Source organism: Podarcis melisellensis (assembly GCF_964234715.1).
Source record: "Podarcis melisellensis genome assembly, chromosome: 9".
Lineage (NCBI taxonomy): Eukaryota > Metazoa > Chordata > Lepidosauria > Squamata > Lacertidae > Podarcis > Podarcis melisellensis.
Window position 1 is genome coordinate 56,290,974 of NC_138541.1, and position 21,121 is coordinate 56,312,094.

At 41.7% G+C, this 21,121-nt stretch overlaps 1 protein-coding gene and 1 long non-coding RNA gene across 3 annotated transcripts in view; one reads left to right on the forward strand and one right to left on the reverse strand.

Moving 5' to 3' along the window:
* The window catches only part of MTUS1 (microtubule associated scaffold protein 1), a 109,786-nt gene that overhangs the window by 36,614 nt on the left and 52,051 nt on the right, over positions 1-21,121 (reverse strand). For both annotated transcript variants that reach the window (XM_081924367.1, XM_081924366.1), the window contains one exon: positions 18,094-18,144. In XM_081924367.1, the coding sequence (XP_081780493.1) occupies positions 18,094-18,144 (51 nt within the window). The remainder of the gene's footprint in view (positions 1-18,093; positions 18,145-21,121) is intronic.
* LOC309377436 lies at positions 555-12,501 on the forward strand. Its single transcript, XR_014171569.1, has 3 exons — positions 555-1,016; positions 8,288-8,634; positions 11,009-12,501. It is a non-coding gene; the product is annotated as an uncharacterized lncRNA (long non-coding RNA).

The window sequence follows — 21,121 nt, forward strand, 5'->3', positions numbered from 1 at the left end:
TTCAGATGAAGCATAAATCGCATGAGGACCACTAACTACCATTAAGCACAACATTACCCCAGGGTAATGTTCAGGCAGACATAATGGCATACAAAATTAGTGTCTGATAGAATTACAGCACTTATATGCTAGCATCATTTGTATTTATAACCCACATTTTCAAATAAGCAACTATGTGCTGACCCTTCCCCCCCAAATTCTAATTTTTAAAGTTTGCAAGACAACCATGTCTCAGTGCTCAACACTACATTTGCTTTCAGAAATGCCAAAATGTACCGGGACAGAGATTTTTAAGTACCTCCTACTGCTAGAACACCCATATTGTTTGCCTAAATGTTGTGTGTATTAAAGTAGTACCCAGAATTGGATGCTCCTAGAGCCACTTTTTAAAGAGATTGTTGTAGAAGTGTTACATCTCAATAAATCAGCCTGTCATACGGCTTCCTCAAGTTATTAATCTTCATTCTTCTGGTACCTTTCTTCCTAACCATTCCCCCCCCCCCATTCTCCAACTAAAGCCAATCTCCCTCTATTAATTGGTGCCCAGTTTTCAATGTTCAACTATCATCTGACTTCTAACACTACCATGCCAAATTATTTATTAAATCTCATTCTTCACCCTGGCATACCAAAATCCATCTTCTTCCTCAATTGTTCCCCCTTTCTCCTTTGTACACACAGTTTTAGATTGCAGGCATACTGTTTCCTATGTACAGCATCTTGTCTATTTGCTCTAGGCACTTTAGGACATGAAAATGTACACATCTTCTGGTGACAAATCAGCTGATTAAGACCTAACGGGCACTGAGAATGAAAATTGCAATACTGTTTCGGGATAACTGTTTGGGATATCTAAGTTGCAGCACAGTAGTGTTCTAAAATGCGATTCTTTGACAATATGAGTTGCATTGGTAGTGGCAGATCAAGTAATGTGACAGCCCCGCATTCATCAATGTTCAGAAGCCATGTGGCTGAATGCAAGTTGCATTCTCCTCCATAATTCATATATGGAAAAAGTAGGTAAAGATTCTGCTATCCTCACTCCTCTACCATATTGCGTAAAGATTATGGCTTTGCAGGGAACTGAAGGCAACATTGTACGGGAAGCTGTGGAGGGCATCCTTCCTCTTTAGTTCTCACTACTGGCTGGGACTGATGAGTTGGGAGCCCAACGTGGTTAGAGTCACAGGTTAGTCACTCCCGTTTTAGAGTCTTAAATGCCTACATGTTTACTAGGCTGGTTTCACCATGGCTCAAGCATTTCAAGCCATGAACACTGAGAAAATCATCTCTAGGCCCTAGAAGCATGACTAGTGTTGCCGCAGCAACAATCATACATTAAGGCTCATAAAGCATTATTTACCAGACAGCCCATGACCACAAGCTCCCCCCCCCCCCATGCCTACAGCACTTTGGAATCATTTTTAATTAAACGTAATAATTTTAAGAGTTTATTACAGACATGTGTGCACCCAAGTATGCCTTCCAAGTGGGAAACGTTTTCCCAGATAGAAATAAGACAAGCACAGGTTCTAATCTAGTTAACTTCACCACTCCATTAATTAGTATGGGGCTGCAGAAGTAGGTGTAGCTAGGAATTAAACAAATGGAGAAACCGGTCTTGCAGTGAGTTCACCCCATGACATTGTTTTTATTCCCTTGATCCTATTAATCTTAGATATACATGTCCCCTGATGAATAGCCATCTGTGTCTTCAAATATACTGTCTGTTAAAACTGCAATATTTAGCCAAAACAGACTGAATTTATTTAAAATATGCTTGACTAAAAAGTTATTCCTGATTAATTGAGCAGCAGCTTATTATCTTTAACATAAATACTGTGGTACCTTGGGTTATAGATGCTCCAGGTTACAGACTCCTTTAACCCAGAAATAGTACCTTGGGTTAAGAACTTTGCTTCAGGATGAGAACAAAAATTGCGCAGCGGCGGCAGTGGGAGGCCCCATTAGCTAAAGTAGTACCTCAGGCTAAGAACAGTTTCAGGTTAAGAACAGACTTCCAGAACGAATTAAGTTCTTAACTCGAGGTACCACTGTACTCTTAAAAAAGCCTGTCTATGGCAGGTATCATATGACATTCCGTCCTTAGAAGATACTTTCTGTGAAACACCACCCTGCAAAAAGAATACTTCTGATTTTTGCTCAAATGAAAAAAAAAATCAGTTTATTAAATCTGACTAACAGATTATCAATTGGGCAGCAATCTTTCTCTGCAGCTTTCTGCAGACTGTTTTTGAAACTACACCATAAGAACCAAAAGGTTGGAATCTTATTTTGAAGCTTAACATGCAGTGAATTGCCTACACTTTATGACATACATATTTTGGTTTGGATACAGAATAAATTAGTTGCAACTGGTATTGATGTTAGTCTCACTGATTTCAAGTAGAGTTAACTTTTTGCATAGATATTGATGGGACCTAAGTGCAACTTAAAGGGCTGAATCCACACTATGTGTATTTTACTCCAAAGAGGAGCTAAGGAAACAAACCTCTTGCACAGGTTCATAGACTGACATTTCAGAATCCCATCCTCCCTCAAATGCCTAAATTTGCTGTGAAATACTACAGAACCCCATATAAACAAAATACTTCACCTCTTCAACTACATAATTTTATAATCTTTTTGTATTTTTCATCTTTTGTTGGAAGCCGCCAGAGTGGCTGGGAAAACCCAGCCAGATGGGTGGGGATTTATTTATTTATTTGCTCATATGTTTTCCCAATACATGCATACATTTGATTAAATATGTATTAATGGAACACCTGGGCCATGAATCTGGGAAGAACTATATCCCAGGGATTGTGTTTATACCTTTTACCTGTAGTCTATTACCTGACTGCAGGTGGTGAAACCTTACCACTAGCTCCGACATAAAAAGCCGCTGCTCAAGATATTGCCTCCTTCATACACATTGATGTTTAATCTTTTAGCCTTTTAATTCTATGCAACAAATGATGAATACTGGGAAAGATGATCAAAATACTTTCTCTTAGCCGTGTTGATTTTCGGGACTGTCAAACTTTGTTTCAAAACAAAATTAAACATGCTACAGAAAATGCCATTGGAGCAGCACAGAAGGTAGATGTAAAGTTAAAAACACAATGTCTTTCTGTGGCATGGAAATGCTATAAAAATATTGATGCCTCTTCTTTTTACTGCCTAAAGTAAACATGGCACAGCATTACGAGTGCTGTGGCAGCACAGTGCTTGAGACAGACAACATTTAAGTAGTAAGAAATAGTAAAAAAAAAAAAAGGATGTATAGATTTAGCTGTTCATGTCTGAGGTCCAAGATTAAGCCAAGTATGCTCAAATCATACAAATATATTAAACCTTGCAGAGGGGAGGGCAGAGGGGATTTAGAGGCTATTTAAAGTTGAAGCTGTGCAAAAATAGACATCAAAAGCATCTAGTCTACTAAGCCTCACTAAAAGTGCTTGCTTTGCAAAATTAAAGCCCTGGAAGGATTAAAATCCTCACTGCCCCTGGGTAGCAATAGACTGTTCATGTAATAGACAAAGGATACCGACAGAAACTTGCAGTGTGCAGCCAGTATTAGGTCACGCCATCCGCTATGAATCAAATCCTTTGCTTCCACTGTGAAGCTCCCTCCAAACCCTGGTGCTGCTTTCCAGATGTATTGGACTACAACTCCCATGTCCTCACGGAAATGTAATACCCCTTCAATGCCATAGCCTTTTGGTATAGATCAGTTTTCCCCCAACCTGTTGTGTTACAAATGTTATAGACCACAACCCACCAGATTATGAGAGCCCAGGGATGATGAGAGCCATAGTCCAAAATGCCTGGAGCGCAAAATGTTGGTGAAGGCCAATACAGATTAGAGGTGTAGAAAAGAAAGAAGCTAAATGCTTAATTAAAGGATGACTCATTTCACAAGCTTGCTCTCTTCACTTCAGTCACATTGGTCCATTCTTCCAAGACAGAAATACATTTACAAATGGTTTTTGGATGCCTGTGCATGTAACTCTTCTAAACTAGGAACAGCATTCAAATCATAAAACTAAAATATCTCAGGTGGCATGCCAAAAGCAAGGCTTCAAGCCTAAAAAGGCAACTGAACTTAATTTAGGCTGCAATCTTATACCCACTTACCTGGGTGTTAAGTGCCATTGAACGCAACCAAGTAGACATCTACAGAACTGCACTGTTAGTGGGTTAAGGGCAGCAACGAAACTCGGTGGCGAGAGAGAAAACAGAATACCAAGTGTTCTGTTACAGAAGGACTTGCTTCTATGATAGCAGCTTCAAAATAGATCTCTCACTCTCTCACACACACAAACCCAGGGTGTCCTAGTCACACTTCTGCATGGTCAAGAACTAGATGAGAAGAAAGGGCCAAGAGAGAAGGCAAATTGGAACAAAGTCCAATAGAGGGAGTGGCTGCCCAAAAGCACTGAGCTCAGTACTTTGCTTTCATCCATAGGGGGACACTCACATTCCCAACCTGATGTGCACAGAATAGGCAGCCATACTGAAAAGTCTACCTGCAGCACTGAAGCAACTCTGGCTTCTGCCAGGGAGGATACAAGGAGACACTTGTCCTGAATCGGCCTTGAATCACCCTTTTCCCATCAGTAGGAATCCCCACAGCAGCTGTTGATGGCACTACCACAACAGAGAAACAAAGCAAGGGATTGCTTAGGGCTAGAAAGCTCCTACCCCGCAACCGGACTTGTAACTGTCCACAATAGAAATAAATAGAGCAGTTTTAGTTCTTTGGCAGAAAGGAAACCAAATAACCTCCACTTGTTCTGATACCTTTAGAATTAGGCAAAAGCCTACCCAGCCATTCAACAATGGTGACCCTATGGTTAAAGACAGTGGGAATATAGCCTTTACCTGAGAATAATTTTATCATTCAAGTGAGTATGCAAGACAATAGAAAAAAGCCCAACCATACTATGTGCTCCAAGTGTGTCCATAGTAGGGTTAACATTTTCTTTCCGTATTGGATTATCCACGTATCAGGAAACCCTAAATTTATGAGGGAAGTGTGGGCCATCACATGGCTAAGATGTGGGGGTCACAAAAGAAAATGACACACAAAGTAGCTTCAAATCAACTTCAACTCCATAGTGAATGAACCTTAAGAAGCTTCCATAACAGATCGAAAGCTGACATTTTCCCATTAATCTGAAATTTGGGACACTGTCTCCCTCCCTCCCTCCCTCCCTCCCTCCCTCCCTCCCTCCCAGGAGCCAGCAATCAATTGGCAAGAAAGCAAGGATCTGAAAGTGTCCTCTTCATGCACGTAAGCCAGATCTTGTATATGTGTGTAAATAAACCATATACCCTAAAGACACCACAGTCTCTGCTGTGCCTCATTCCCAAAAAGAAACACGGACCTGGGTAAGCATGCCTAGAGCCCGTGGAATCTCACACCACTCAGAGATGAGGGTGGTGCGCAACAGTATTCTTTTCATGAGTGGACAGAGACAAATTCTAGACTAAACATCTGTATAGAAACAATCTAGAACAGAGCTTTCCAAACTGTGTGTCGCGGCATGTTAGTGCATTGGTTTTCAACCAGTGTGCCATATAACAACAACAACAACAACAACAACTTATTTATACCCCGCCCATCTGGCTGGGGTATAAATAAGTTCCCTAAACAGGGTTGCCTTCAGGTGCCTTCTAAAAGCCAGATAGTTGTTTATTTCCCTGGGGTGCCTTGAAAGCTAGAAGGGTGCTGCAGTCAACACTGGCCCCTGTCTCTCGTTCCTTCCCTTCCTCCTCTGATGCCCTTTTGCATCTCTGCCTCCCAAAGGTTTGCACAGCTGTTCGTTGCAGCATCCCTAGCTACAAGCTCCATAGGCGAATGGTGGCTCTGGGAGAAACCTCTCTTTGGGGTAGCGGCGGTAGCTCAGAGACCAGGGTGGCAGCAGCAGCTGCCTAGTGGACTCCCAAGGAGAGTGGAGAGGAGAGGAGACTGGGGCAAGTGAGGGTGTTCAAAAAAGGGTAAGGGGCTGCCAGCTTTGCAGGCAAGGGCTTCTGAGCCCCACAGGGGTGCCGCAGAAACAATGTACTTAGTTAAGGGAGCCGTGGACTCAAAAAGATTGAAAACCTCTGTTAGTCTGTTAGTGTGTGCAGTGTATAGGTGTGTCATGCAAATGTTCCCAGCACTAGTAAAAACTCCCAGAGCTAGTAAAAACTGAATTACTGTGTTGCTAAATGATGCATGTCTGAAATGTGTATCATCAACATTAAAGTTTGGAAAGCTCTGATCTAGAACCTGGGTAGAGGGAGTGCCCCTAAAAACAAAATGTGCCTTTGGGTCCAAACTATCCCGCATTGAGAATCGCATAAAGCCAGCTTTGATCAAGGTACATGAATGATATCTGTCACAGTGAATGGAAGGGACTGAAACAGACTAAATCACCCTGAGCCAGACACCTGGAGCTCAGGAACCTCTAAATGAGTAGAGTCCACCCAGAGGATCCCAAACCATGCAAACTAACTCAAACTTGGTCATCCATTTGAGACCAAGTGCCAAGCAAAAAATGACACAGCAAGCTACATGCCTAAGCAGGACTTTTCACCAAATACACCGCTAATACTACATCGGCATCAACACTCAGGCATCAGGAAAATTAGGATATGGTCTGCCAGCCAGAAAAGGTACAGAAGCTATATTTTGTCCTCTCCTCCACACACAAAATGGCCTCTTCAAGACTGCTGTTCTTGAGTTTTTAGTGCGCATATTACTACAGTTAGTACTTGCTAATAAGCTCTCAGAAACAAATCTCTCTTCTCCTACCTTTCCACAGATTAGAGACTAACTCCTAATTTGAGAGTAAGAGTCCCACTGACGTTATATTCTTGTGATGCCAGCTCCGAGCAATTTGACAGATACTGCATTACTTGTAGAATTTTTTGAAGGAGCACAGCTTCTGACATGGTGTCACTTTATACCAGTCACAGCATCTCAGTTTAATGGCTGCAACCAATATTTGCCTACGTTTGCTAGAGGTGGTTGCTGCATAATGGATGTGCCATAACTACTCATACTCCTATGCCCAACTGGTCTAGAGCTTTTTGTTGACTGCGTCACTTCAAAGTTAAACAAAGCTTTTCATGGTGCACACAAGCTGCCGTACGCTTGTTTCCTTGGGTAAGATTTTGTGATACTCAAGTACAGTGGTGCCCCGCAAGACGAACGCCTCGCAAGACGAAAAACCCGCTAGACGAAAGGGTTTTCCGTTTTGGAGGCGCTTCGTAAAACGAATTCCCCTATGGGGTTGCTTCGCAAGACGAAAAAAATCTTGCATCCCCCCGCGGGTTTTTTTCGCTTTTTTCGCCCTTTTCTTAAGCCGCTAAGCCGCTTATCAGCTGTTCCGCTGATAAGCCGCTTAACAGCTGATCGCTGGAAGCCGCTTGACAGCTGTAGCGCTAATCCGCTAAGCTGTCAATGGGCTTGCTTCGCAAGACGAAAAAACCGCTATACGAAGAGCCTCACGGAACGGATTAATTTCGTCTTGCGAGGCACCACTGTACAAAATATAAACATTACTTCAAGTTGGCGAGGGCACAAATGTATTTTTTAAAATGGTCATCACTACATGTTAAGTAGGTATCCAATCCCTTTCCAATTACTGCTTCCGTATGCTTTGAGACAGAAAGCTGTTTAGACATGCACAAGCCACTGAGAATGGACAGCTTATTGATTATTGCAAGTCTTCACATAGGGAAACCATACATCAAGGGGGGGGGAAATGGCCCATATGGTTCAAAACAAACATTAGAATCTGTTTGCCTAACTTTCGTGGCAACTAACGATGCCTATCTATAATAATAATAATAATAATAATAATAATAATAATAATAATAATAATAATAATAATAACACAATTCACATTTAACCAAAACATTACATGTCTTAGAGAAGTTTTAAAAAATCAAGAACCTCAACAACATTCTAGGCTGCCTTAAGAGGGGTTTCTTTCCTTTTTAAAGGAACTCATTTGGGAGAATATGTTATGTAACCCTAAAAATAGGACACAGCTTTCACAGCAGTATACTCATACAATATGCTTTGATATACCAAAAAATAAAAATAAAAATAAAAAAATCAGCATATTGCTTACTCAGGAAGAGGAGGACAGGGGAAAATAAAGGAACTCAAGGCTAAGGCAGAACCTGAGTAATTTATACTTGCAAACGTGGGCCATATTATTTGCATAATGAGCTTTTTGCGGCCTGTTCTGCTCTACGTGATGGACCTATTTTTTTTTCCTGACAGAGGACTGATAAACAGGTCTTGTCCCATTTTAGTGGAGAAGCACAACATTAGCTGCGGTGGCAAGCATAGCCAATAGTTTTATGAGGCTCCTGCAAAAGAAAGCCGTCGGTGTGTGTTTTCTACTGCAGCGCCTAGCTCCCAAAAGACACATAGTGGTCCATATATCACAGCTGCAAGGCTGTACCAAATACCCTCCATCAAGAAGGTGACACTGAAACTCCTCAATTACATTTGTGTTGACACACAAAGCAGAACTGGGCTGATCCTGGGAGAAGTACAGTGCCTTGTTTATGCATCTTGGAGGCACCAAAAATCCACTGTTACCAAGTGACCGTGTGCCTTAGGAGGTATGCAATGTTTTGTTATTAATCAGCTAAGAGATTTAAAAGGCACCCCCAAATAATTGGGTATCTAATTCTTGGAAATTGTGGGTTTTTAATACATGTACCGGTACTTACAAAAAAACCACAGGTAGCAGAGGCTTTCCACTCCTCCAGCATGCAAAAGGGAGTGCCACTTCCAAGATGTGTGTCTGTAATGCGGCACCATCATCATCTAATAATAATGAAATAATGGTTTTCTCTTTCTTGTTTATAGGCAATTTTAAATCAACTAAAACTCAAGCAATCAACTATGACAGGAATAGGCAAACTCCCCCCCCCCCCGATGTATTGGGACCACAATTCCCATCACCCCTGACCACTGGTCCTGTTAGCTAGGGATCATGGGAGTTGTAATCCCAAAACATCTGGAGGGCCGAGTTTGCCTATGCCTAAACTATGATTTCTTCCACTGAGTGATGCTACCTATTGTTAAGGGTCCAAGAGTATCAAATACGACACACACAAAAAGGAGTTCCTCTTAAAGCATTTCCATGAACATTTATGCAATCAAGCTGGGGGCAGTGAGAGAGCTTTACTTGATGCAAAATTTTTATAACAGACTTAATGTTGAGCTCTGCAGCTCGGATTATACAATACAGGTAAACAATTCTGGACCCATATCTCATGAGCTCTCTTTCACACGTTCTTGGTACAAAGAACCTCCACATTGCTGCTGCATGTTTGCATCATTGGCTTGCCAGCAAAGGCTTATGTCTTCAGCAACTTGTATAACCATTTCCCCCGGTTAAGTATTCTAGCCACAGCCATAGCAGAATAAGCACTTTAACCTTAGCTACCAACAGAAGACAGATTTTACTGACCATCTATGTGCTTAAGGGGAAAAAATATGGCCAGCTAGCTACATGGCCAATTACTGCACATAAAAGAGTCATGAATGCAGTGAAAACAGGGATATTGAAAACCTGGATATCTTCCATGGTCTGCGTGTAAACATACTGTATTAAGAAAAGGCTTGCTAGCAGGACATTTTTTATATTTTACTTCCAGTTAAGAAGGATGTGCAGTTAATATGTACAACAGCAGACTCAGATCACAGAACTACACACACAAGAGCTTTCATGTATACACATACAGAACTCAGATCTTGCTACCAAGTCAATTGCAATCTACGCACAGATTTTTTGCAGGGTTGTGTATGTTTGTTTTTTGCAGCTGAGTCTTACACATCAGTTGGTTAGTAGCAATGTTAAGTAGCATATCTACCTATATTCCGATAAAAATATTTGTTGTTTCCCTTCAGCTGTGCCACACATGTTAATGCTTGGATAGCTCACTTGCCTATGAAACATCTGAACTGTAACAATTACCCTGAATTATGAGATCATTCTGACTGCTGTGCTAAGCACACATGCGCGCGCACACACACACACACACACACACACAGAGGAGGGGGGAAAGGAGGGAGGTGAGAGCAGGCATGTGCATAGCCATCCTGAATTGCATGTCAAAAATACCCAAGGGACTGAGATGTTAGGAAAGATTATTAGTTGCCAGGCTGAAAAGGAAATGCCCTGGGGAGGAGAAGGGAGGAGGAGACACAAAAACACACTATAAACAGAGCGCGTTAAAACTGCTTGGTGACAGAGACATGATTAAACTCCGAAAAGGACTTTCAGTTACATATTTGCTGGATGCACTATTTGAAACATTATGCTTTCCAAAAATAGAATGTATAAAAAGAAAGCTTCTACATTTTCCTGTTTGATATGCAATGTAGTACAAAAAATGTTGATGCAGATGTAATTAGGTCACATTTAGAATCCATTATGCTTATCCGTTTCTTTCCAGGAACAGTATTTACTATATTTTTACTGCCTATCTATGTGCACTAGAACTAAGATTATTTTTTGTCCAAATTCAGCAATAATCTCTCAGAATTCCATTTAGAACACATTCTGCTTATTACGCTGAATACATTTCAGAACTGTATAGAAGACAGTTTTATTTAAAATACACAGTCTGATTTATAATATATGAACATCTGAATCTATATGCCATATAGTTAAACAAAAATGAAGAACCTGATCCTAAAATCACATTCTTTACTTTATAAATAGATTACACATCTGTCAGACCTCTGTTCTCTCCCCCCCTCCCTTCCTCTCTCTCTCACACACATGCACGCACGCACTAAGAAAATGATGATTAATTTGTCTGACATGGTGCAGTTTAAGGTTTAAAGCTGCAAGAAGGAAACAGCACTCTGAACAAATCCTAACTGCTACAGCAGCAGAAGTAAACAAGACAAGATGTCCCCCATACACAGAGAAAAATTACCAACCTGCATGAAAAATAACTGTGTTTTTCCCAAATCCAGCAGGAAGTCGAAGATTTTGTAGCAAACCTTTTGCAGTTAGACGAACATGCATGTTGGATAAGGAGAATTTCGGGGACCATAACATGTCTTCAGAGCAATTGGAAGAAAACCAAGCAGGAAAATGCCTCCATGTACTGTCACATACTATATTTGTAACTCAGCATTGAGGCCATGCAGTAGCTGGCCAGAGGAAAAAGGAAAACAAGCTCACAGTACATAAAAACAACAACAACAACCTCCTCTTGGTTCTTCACTGAGATTCCACAAACAGATGAAAAGCCAGGAGAATCCAAGAAGCCAGACACTCTATCCACAATGTAAACGCTGCTGGCAGCGTCTTTCCCCACCAGATGCTGTAAAACAAAGCTCACCCTTAGAATAAAACTGCTCTGTGATTCAGAAGACAAGCAGCCTCTGAATTACATCACACTGTTCATGTTTAATCTACGAAGGGACCCAGGAGGGATGGGGAGGAGGAGGAGGAAGAGGAAGTGGGTGGTCTCCCAAGCTGAATATATCACCCAGTAATGTCACGCATCTCATTCTCTTGCAAGACCGCTAGAGGTGAAGATTTAACGTTCCACAAGATGGATTAAGATTATTCCTCATATAACCGAAGGGCCTTTTATCCTTTTTCACAGTTCTGAAATATGCTTACTCCCAGCTATCATAGCCACTTACACATTTCAGCACTTTCTAACCAGACACATAAAAAAAAACCCCCCAAAACCCCCAACAACCCTTCACCGGGATTCCGCTGATATTACGTATTACTGTTGTTTATGCGCCCGTGAATTCTTGATGAAATTCTTCACTTAAATGGGATCGAGAGAGAAATGCTCAGAGAGGGAAGTCAGGCTGGTTGTGCAGTTTCATGGCACTAAAAATGCCTCAGTTTAGTGACGGGCAACGTGCTAAGCCAATACAGTGGTACCTCGGGTTACATACGCTTCAGGTTACAGACGCTTCAGGATACAGACTCCGCTAACCCAGAAATATTACCTCACGTTAAGAACTTTGCTTCAGGATGAGAACAGAAATTGTGTTCCGGCGGCGCAGCAGCAGCAGGAGGCCCCATTAGCTAAAGTGGTGCTTCAGGCTAAGAACAGTTTCAAGTTAAGGACAGACCTCCGGAACGAATTAAGTACTTAACCTGAGGTACCACTGTACTTAGGAAGACCACATGAATCTGTGTGCTCCAGAAGAGGGGCTTGCAGCCCTTTCTCTCCCCACCTCCCAGTACATTTTGGTGCTGAGCTAAGCCAAGGTTTGGCTTAGTGTGCCATCCAGACCCGGTGATTAAGGTCTCCGCTCAGTATTCACTAGCTCTAACCAAGAACAAATGTTTGCTTAGCAGTTCTGTGCAGTTCTGCAGCAAAAAGGATCAGGGAGGAGTCAAGTGCATGCCAGTTTCATCTCCAGGAGCCTGTGTGGTCCCTTATCTTGGCATAGCATGACATGCAAACCATGCCATGATGATTAAGATTGTGTACACACCATACATTTAAGTCACATTCCATACACACACACACACACACACACACACACACACAAAGAAGAAGAATGGGAACTGTAGTCTGTTAAGGGTGCTGGCAAAACTGTAGTGCTGAGGGCTAAACTACAATTCCCAGGATTGTAGGGGGGTGGAGCAGATGTGCTTTAAACATGTTGTGTGTACACAGCCTAAGATAAGAGGCTGCATGCTTTAGACGGCATCCAAAGGAAACCTGCCAATTCAGGAAGAGATAGCAGATGGGTTTTAAAAGAAGAAGAAAAATCTGCTACTGAGCCAATATGTCACATCATGCAGGGACTCACAAGTCAACAGTTATCTATCTATATGTAGGTGTGACTCTAAACCTAAAACATCAGATTTACAGAAGGCTGTGCTTCGCTTTCCTTCAGTTACCCAACACCCAAAGGCAACCTTGGGTATTGTCTAGGAATTTCTGTTAGGGCAATAAAAAACAACAGCAGAGCCCCCAATTGACTTGGTTTAAATTGTTTTTATACAGCTTTTAATCTGGGGGTGTGTTTTTTTCCATTTTGAAGTTTTGCTGGTTTTTAAATAAAGGGGTGTAATATGTACCTGGGGAAAGAGGAGCTGGGGAGACCAGGGGGCCCCAATCGCAGTGATCCAGGGTAGGGGGAGGTATGGCGTAGGAGATGGGAAAGGCCAGGTAAAGGACACACAGCACAGGCAGTTAGTGACTGTGCCAGCCCTTCCTCTGACCTGGGGAACTGCAGTTGTCCTCAGGTCTGCGGCTGCTGTTGCTAAATGCCAGGTTGGCTCTGAGCAAGACCACCCTCACCCATGATCCAATTATGGATGAGGAGGTCTGTATCACTGAGACCTGGGTGGGTGAACAGGGTGGAGTTGGTCTCACCCAGCTATGGCCACCTGGGTACTTGGTGCAGCATCAGAGAAGACCTGAGAGTTGGGATGAGGAGTTGCTGTGGTCTACAGAATTTCTCTTTCTCTCTCAAAGCTCTCTGTTCAGTTGTGGGGGGGGGGGGAATAGAGTGTGTCTTCCTGGCATCGGGCCATCAGGACATATATGGGATTCTGTTGCTTTGCCACCAGCCTTGCTGCCCAGCTATCTCCCTGCTTGAGCTGACAGAGCTGGTCTGGGAGTTGGTGTTGGGACTGTTGGGACAGCCATGCCAAGGCAACTGTCTCTGGGGTAGCTCAGGACTTCATGGCTGCCTTGACCACCATGTGGCTGTCCCAACATGTTACCGGCCCAATGCATGTGGCAGGCCTCATCCTGGACCTTCTTTTCTTGACAAGGGGTGGGGGATATTGACATCAGCCCCTTGACATGGTCAGATCACTTCCTGCTGGTGTTTAGGCTTTCAGTGCCTTTTCCCCTCTGCAGAGCATGCTCTATCCTTTGAGCATGCTCTATCCTTTGAGGCTAATGGAGCCAATGGGTTTACAGAAGGCTCTGGGGAGTTCTCCAGCTGATTTATCTGATGCTCCTGTCAAAGCCCTGGCCAACTTCTGGAACGTCCGAATGGCTCAAGCTATTGACATGATTGCTCCTGAATGCCCTCTTCTGCTTTGTGGAGCACTCTTGGCATATTAAACTGATCCTGACCCAACTGCACTGGCTGCCAATTAGTTTCTGGGCCCAATTAAAAGTGCTGGTTTGTCCTATGAAGCCTTAATGGGTCAAGACCACAATATATCAAGGACCGACCTGGACTCTGCATTCATCATCTGAGGCCCTTCTTTGTGTGCCTCAACTCTGGTGAGGGCCAGAGGGTGATAACACAAGAACTAACCTTTTCTGCAGGGGCTCCCCCTTTTGTGGAATGCTCTCCCCAGGGAGGCTAGCCTGGCACCTTCACTACAAAATGTTTTTCTATAATCAGGCCTTTGGCTGATTAACATTCTACGTCCTTTAAAATGTGTTTGTGGTAGAGTGGGTATGGGTTTGGTTTCATTTTTATTATGTATTTTGTGTTTTCATTTTGTATTTCTATGCTGTGAACTGCTCCGAGACCTTCAGATGCAGTATACAAATTTAAGAAACAAACACACAAATGGTTGGTGTGAAACTTCCTGACCTCTAGAACAACAACAAAGCAATGTAAAATCTGTTCTCCAGGTCTGTATCCAGCTTCAAGCAAAAGACAGATCTTTCTTTACACAGAAGTATTTGCAGGCCCAGGCGCAGTAAGCCTGCAAATGCCTAAGCAAAACCAGGGGCAGAGTAATCAAGACACAACAAGCCAGTTCTTTGGATTAAATAGGTCACAACTTTATTCTTTACTGAGGTAATATGGTCTTGGCTTAGATATTGGGTGCATATCCTGTATCAACCAGCCCAATCTGCTGGCTCATCATACCAACAGGGCCGATCCTGGGTTAAGGACCACTCCGTGATGCACATCAAATGGAGACGTCCCTCCAGGATGCCATTTTGTAGGGGGGTCTGAGACCCACCCACCCCTGTCTGGGTATTCTAATAGAGGCACTCCCAACCAGACCACATTACTGGGTTATCCCAGTTCTTTGGCACAGGAAAGTAGGGTAGTGCGCTGGTCCACGCCCTTTGCCTAGACTAAGAATGCAACCCAGTGTTTTATCCACCACACAAGGCAGTCCCTCCTGCCCACTCGCTGCCAAGCCATTGATACCGGCAACCAGTCCTGAAGGTGCTATTCAGAAGCCATCCTTTGTTGCCCATATGGGAAGGATGCATGCCATCAGGCCTGAACAAGGAGGGCATTGTAGTTGAAGGTAATGCCAGAGTGCCGAATCGCAAAGCCTGTCACCTGCAGCAACTTGCACAACATCACTCTGTCCACTTTTTCCCTGGCACAGCTGATAGCTGCAGGCTCTGCAGCATTCTGCCAGAGCCGCCTTTCCAACAGTTCTGACCAGGAAATGGTGATAAGAGGATGTGCTGCTTGCAGGGACTGGAAGGTCTGGAAGGTAGAACCTAGCTGTTTTCTAGATCTTAAGCAAAAGACTCATCCTTCTTTACTACTTACTGCTGCTCTCTGGCACAAGGAACCCATGTGTTTCGTTTAAGGCTGGAGACAGATCTGGAGAATTGCTAGATTTTATATTTTCAATTGTGGTGAAAAACATTGTTCGCTCTTTACCTCTTCCCACACTGCTTTATAAGACTGATAACAAGGCAGACTTTACGAAGTCAGTTTTTCTCCCTTCCCACCTTTAACACCCTTTGCCCATGAAGTGCTCTGAAGGACTTGAGTTTCCTCACTGTTTTGTGGCACTTTTGATAGGCCCAATAAAATGTAATTGGCATACTGTGGTTTTCTGGCATTTCTCTACCTTTGCCTTGAAGAAACAGTTTGTTCAAATCCACTGGAAAAGCAACAAGGTATATAGTTCTCCTTTCAAATAACAGTAAGAACTTCCTATCATTCTATAGGAAGCCAACCAAGCCAAGGAAGGAATTCAAACAAAACAAGACAGAATACAATCCAATTTATTGCTAGTTTCCTTACATTACAAGGCCCAGATCTCACAGTCAATATATACTAGGTACAAGAATGCTCCTATCCTCATTTTCCAAAAAGATCTCCCTTTTTCATCCATCAACCCACAGCTGCCAACTGCCTAACTGAATCTTCAACCTTCACGCTAATGGCTCAACTGCTCTCAGAATCTCACCATACAATCCAATTTCAGAAAAAAAATAATCCAATCACATCTGAGTACATGACTGGAAAGACACAGAATTTAAAGACACAGCAACTCTTTTCATGTGAAATTTACCTAAAAACGTTCCTATCATTTACAGGAGCCTTTGATTTCATAGAATCATAGAATTGTAGATTTGGAAGGGACCCCAAGGATCATCTAGTCCAACCTCCTGCAGTGCAGGAATTCCTAGATGTAAACATAATGCTTAAATACTGTGTGGAGTCCTATACAATTATCATTGCAACACTGCTCCATGAGGCATTTACTAGGTGTCAGGAATGTGGTTAACATCTGCAGAGGTAATGTTGTGCAAATATTTGTCTCATGCTGCATATACAGAATAACTCTTAGTCTGCTCACGTCCCTTAATATTTTGGGTCTACCAATTAATCCTGATTCAATAAAGAGACAATCAGTTTGAGTAAATCATGATTAACATTGAACTACCGAGTCAACAGGAAGAAGAGCAATTGACAACGCTAGGAACCTTTTTAGACCTCTGCGTTGAGGAATCCAGTATCACTAAGGCATCTATAATTAACATTTCATGTTATAAGTAGCACTTCTAATTCAGCACATGCCATTCATCACTCTTCGTTGACACACGGAACCATTAAGGTAAATGAAGGTTTCACCAAATGCATTATTTACTGCTGAGCTCTAAAACTGAAGGCAGGTGTACAAGACTTGGAAATGGCAAGTGAACATCTTACTACATGCAGATTGCTGGCTTAACCTCTACACTGCAGACAACAATCAAAGATAAATATATGAAGGCTGTGTTGCTCAATGACAAATTGTATTTGGCATTACATACAAAATTATTACATCAGATGCTATCAACTCCAACATTTTAGTTCAAATACTTTCTTATATGCTAAACAGGATTCAGAACATCAGTTTAGCTGGTCTGGTTGGTAAAGTACGTTTGGTTCTCTAAGCTTTATGTCAACCTCAATGTGATGGTAAACTTGTCACCTGCATGATTTAGATATTAAATAGCAGGTGCATGTGGATGGGCCAATCAGGGCCAGAGTTGCAGTGGAGCTGTTAACTCTTTCCTCCCATGTCACAGTCCCAACACAATATGCCCCCCTGAAGCTGCTATAGTTAGAACAGGATGGGAACTCCCATTGGAGAAGGAATTAGTGTTCTGTAGATTGATTACAACATTGGCAAACATGTTGATAAGAGTGTTTGCGCAAAGCTAACACAAAAGAGGGTAGAGAGGACCAACAGCAGGCAGTGTTTTATTTCTTACCGTATGTGTATGCTACCTATGAATGACCTGCAGCCCTCCTGATTTTCCTCATCTAAAGTTGCCTCTGGTTTCAGAGCACAGTTGGAGGGAGGAAAAGATTAAAAATAACATAAGGGGCATTTGCAGGGGAAGAATTAAGCCTTATTAAAAAAAACAGAGTTACGAATCAGGGCCAAATGAGATGGAATTCTGGCAGCAGGCCCACCCAAATCATGTATGAAACAAGGAGCATGTGAGGCAAAAACTAATGAGCAGAAAGGGTCTGAATACACTCCCTGCCTTGCCTCTCCCCATGAGCTTTTCTCCCAACCAAGCTCTGGAAACAGAATTAAACCTAATTTCAGAACTCAACCCACACTGGAAGACTCTCAGTGGGGAATGGAACCATGACTTTTGTTTGTAGCAAATGATAAAGACAACCCCTGGAGGGTCACAGGTTCCCCATGCTTGGACAACAGAGATGTCATACTACCAGTATAAAAGTCTCATATCAAAAAAGGTGCAGGAAACAAAAAACACTAAAGTTTTCGCCAACTGCTTCACCCAGAACACCACCATAAAATATACTTAGGATCAGGACTGGAACTCCTCCTTGCTAGTGCAATACTTTTAGGAACAAAAGGGAGTGATTGAACTCACCAGAACTGAATGTAGACAATAAACTTCGAGGTACATTTTGTCCTGAAGGTCCTGCAAAAGACAAAAACATAACTTGAACTGTCATACTCTTTAAAAAAAGGAAATAAAATGCACACACTATCCTTATAGATCAAGCTACTCCTCAAAGGCAACATACCCAAACGTAGCCAAATGGCTCATTCTATACAACCAATACCAAACAAAAAAACACAGAAAATGCTACTTCAGAATTTGGGTAAGTTGGAGGGACACTTGCCCCTCTCAGGATTGTACTCCAAATTGCAGTCAAGATGGAAATGAAATTAACAACGGCTGGAACCTTCAGATGGAGAATGAATGACACCCTATTTAGAGATGAAGAGATCTATCAAAAGGCCCAAAAAATATTGAAGGATTACTTTGAGATAAATTTGAAAACGGAGGTGGAAAAAAGAATAGTGTGGGACGCAAGTAAGGCCGTGATGCGTGGATTCCTAATTCAGCAAAATTCCATAAAGAGGAAGAAACAAAATGAGAGGAAGGAAAAGATTCTGAACAAGATAAAAGAAGGAGAAAAGAAATTGAGATCCAAACCGAAGTCTCATGAGATCTTAAGAGAAATAAAATATCATCAGACGCAATATATGGAATTGATGAATCAAGAAATAGAATGGAAGATAAAGCAAATGAGACAAAAGACATTTGAATCGGCAGATAAATGTGGGAAATTGCTGTCATGGCAATTGAAAAAGAGGCAAAAGCTAAATACTGTGACAGCCCTGGAAATAGATGGGAAAATTATTAATAAACCAAATGAAATAAGTAATTCCTTTCAAAGTTTTTTCAAAAAGCTGTATGCACAAGGGCCTATAAACGAACCTGAAATGGAGGAATTTGTTAAAAAATACGGACTATCAAAGATTTCAGAACAAAATAAAAGGATTTTGAATGAAAAAATTACAGAACAGGAAATAGAGGGTGCCATCCAGAATATGAAATTGGGGAAATCACCAGGACCAGACGGTTTGACTGCGAAATACTACAAAGATCTTAAAGATTGGCTAATACAGCCATTGAAGGAAGTATGTAACCAGATATTGGAGGGGAAAAAGGCTCCCGAATCGTGGAGAGAAGCATTCATCTCACTTATACCGAAGACAGAAACTGAGAAACATCAAGTTAAGAACTACCGCCCTATATCACTCTTGAATGTGGATTACAAAATTTTTGCAGACGTTTTGGCGAAAAGGTTTAAAAGAGTTTTGGCGGAGGAGATTCACAAGAACCAAACAGGCTTTCTCCCAGGGAGACACATGTCAGATAATGTAAGGAACATCATAGACATTTTGGAGTTGCTGGAGGTGGACATTAACAGAAAGGCAGTTTTAATATTTGTGGACGCGGAGAAGGCCTTTGACAACATTTCTTGGAAATTTATGAAGAAGAATCTCCATGGGATGGGGGTAGGCCAAGAGTTTGAAAACGGTATAGGTGCAATATACTCTGAACAAAGAGCTAAACTAATTGTGAACAATGTGGTAATGGACGAAATACCAATAGAGAAAGGTACACGACAGGGATGCCCTATATCCCCTCTACTTTTTATATCTGTCCTGGAGGTCTTATTAAACATGATCAGAAAGGACCAGCTGGTAAAAGGAATACAGGTCGGGTCAAAACAATATAAGTTAAGGGCATTTGCAGATGACTTGGTATTAACTTTGCAACAGCCAGAAGCTAGCGCCAAAAGAGTTTTAGAATTAATGGAGATATTCGGCCAGGTCGCAGGATTTAAACTAAACAAACAGAAAACAAAGGTGTTGGAAAAAAATCTAACAAAAGAGGAGAAAGATAGGTTTCAAAGTGAAACTGGGTTGGAAATAGCAAAAAAGGTTAAGTACCTGGGGGTAAATCTAACATCTAAAAATGTGAACCTATTTAAAGATAACTATGAAAAATGTTGGACAGAAGTTAAAAAAGATCTAGATATATGGTCTAGGCTGAAACTTTCCTTGTTAGGCCAAATTGCTGTTATCAAGATGAATGTATTGCCAAGAATGTTGTTTTAATTCCAGACGTTGCAGATTCTAGACAAAATGGACTGCTTCAAGAAGTGGCAGAAAGATATATCTAAATTTGTCTGGCAGGGCAAAAAGCCCAGAATAAAATTTAAGATTTTAACTGATGCAAAAGATAGAGGGGGCTTTGCCCTGCCGGACTTAAGACTTTATTATGAATCAGCAGCATTTTGCTGGTTGAAGCAATGGCTACTTCTTGAAGATACAGACATTCTTGATCTGGAAGGATACGATAATAGCTTTGGTTGGCATGCATATCTGTGGTATGACAAGGTAAAGGTCTACAAAAGTTTCAAAAACCATATTGTCAGGAAAGCACTGTATAATGTTTGGAATAGATATAAGGATTTATTGGAAAGTAAAACCCCTAGGTGGTTGTCACCAATGGAAGCGAAAGCAGTGAAAAAAATTAACATGGACTCTAATTGGCCTAAGTATTGTGAAATTTTAGAACATGATGGTGAAAAACTGAAGCTACAAAGTTTTGAGAGGCTAAAGCATAAAGTTCGAGATTGGTTACACTATCGTCAAATAAATGAGATGTTTAAGCAAGACAGGAAACTTGGTTTTCAGAAGGAGAGGTCAAAGTTAGAAACAGAATTGTTAGAATCCAATACTAAGAATCTATCTAAAATGTATAATTTGCTGCTGAAATGGAATACACAGGATGAAACAGTGAAATCAGCTATGATTAAATGGGCACAGGATATCGGCCATGATATTATGTTTGATGACTGGGAACAGTTATGGACCACCGGTGTTAAATTTACGGCATGTAATGCTCTGAAAGAGAACATAATGAAAATGATTTATAGGTGGTACATGACCCCAGTCAAGTTTGCAAAGATCTATCATCTGCCCAATAACAAATGTTGGAAATGTAATGAGGTTGAAGGTACTTTTTATCATCTTTGGTGGACCTGCCCAAAGATTAAAGCCTACTGGGAAATGATCTATAATGAAATTAAGAA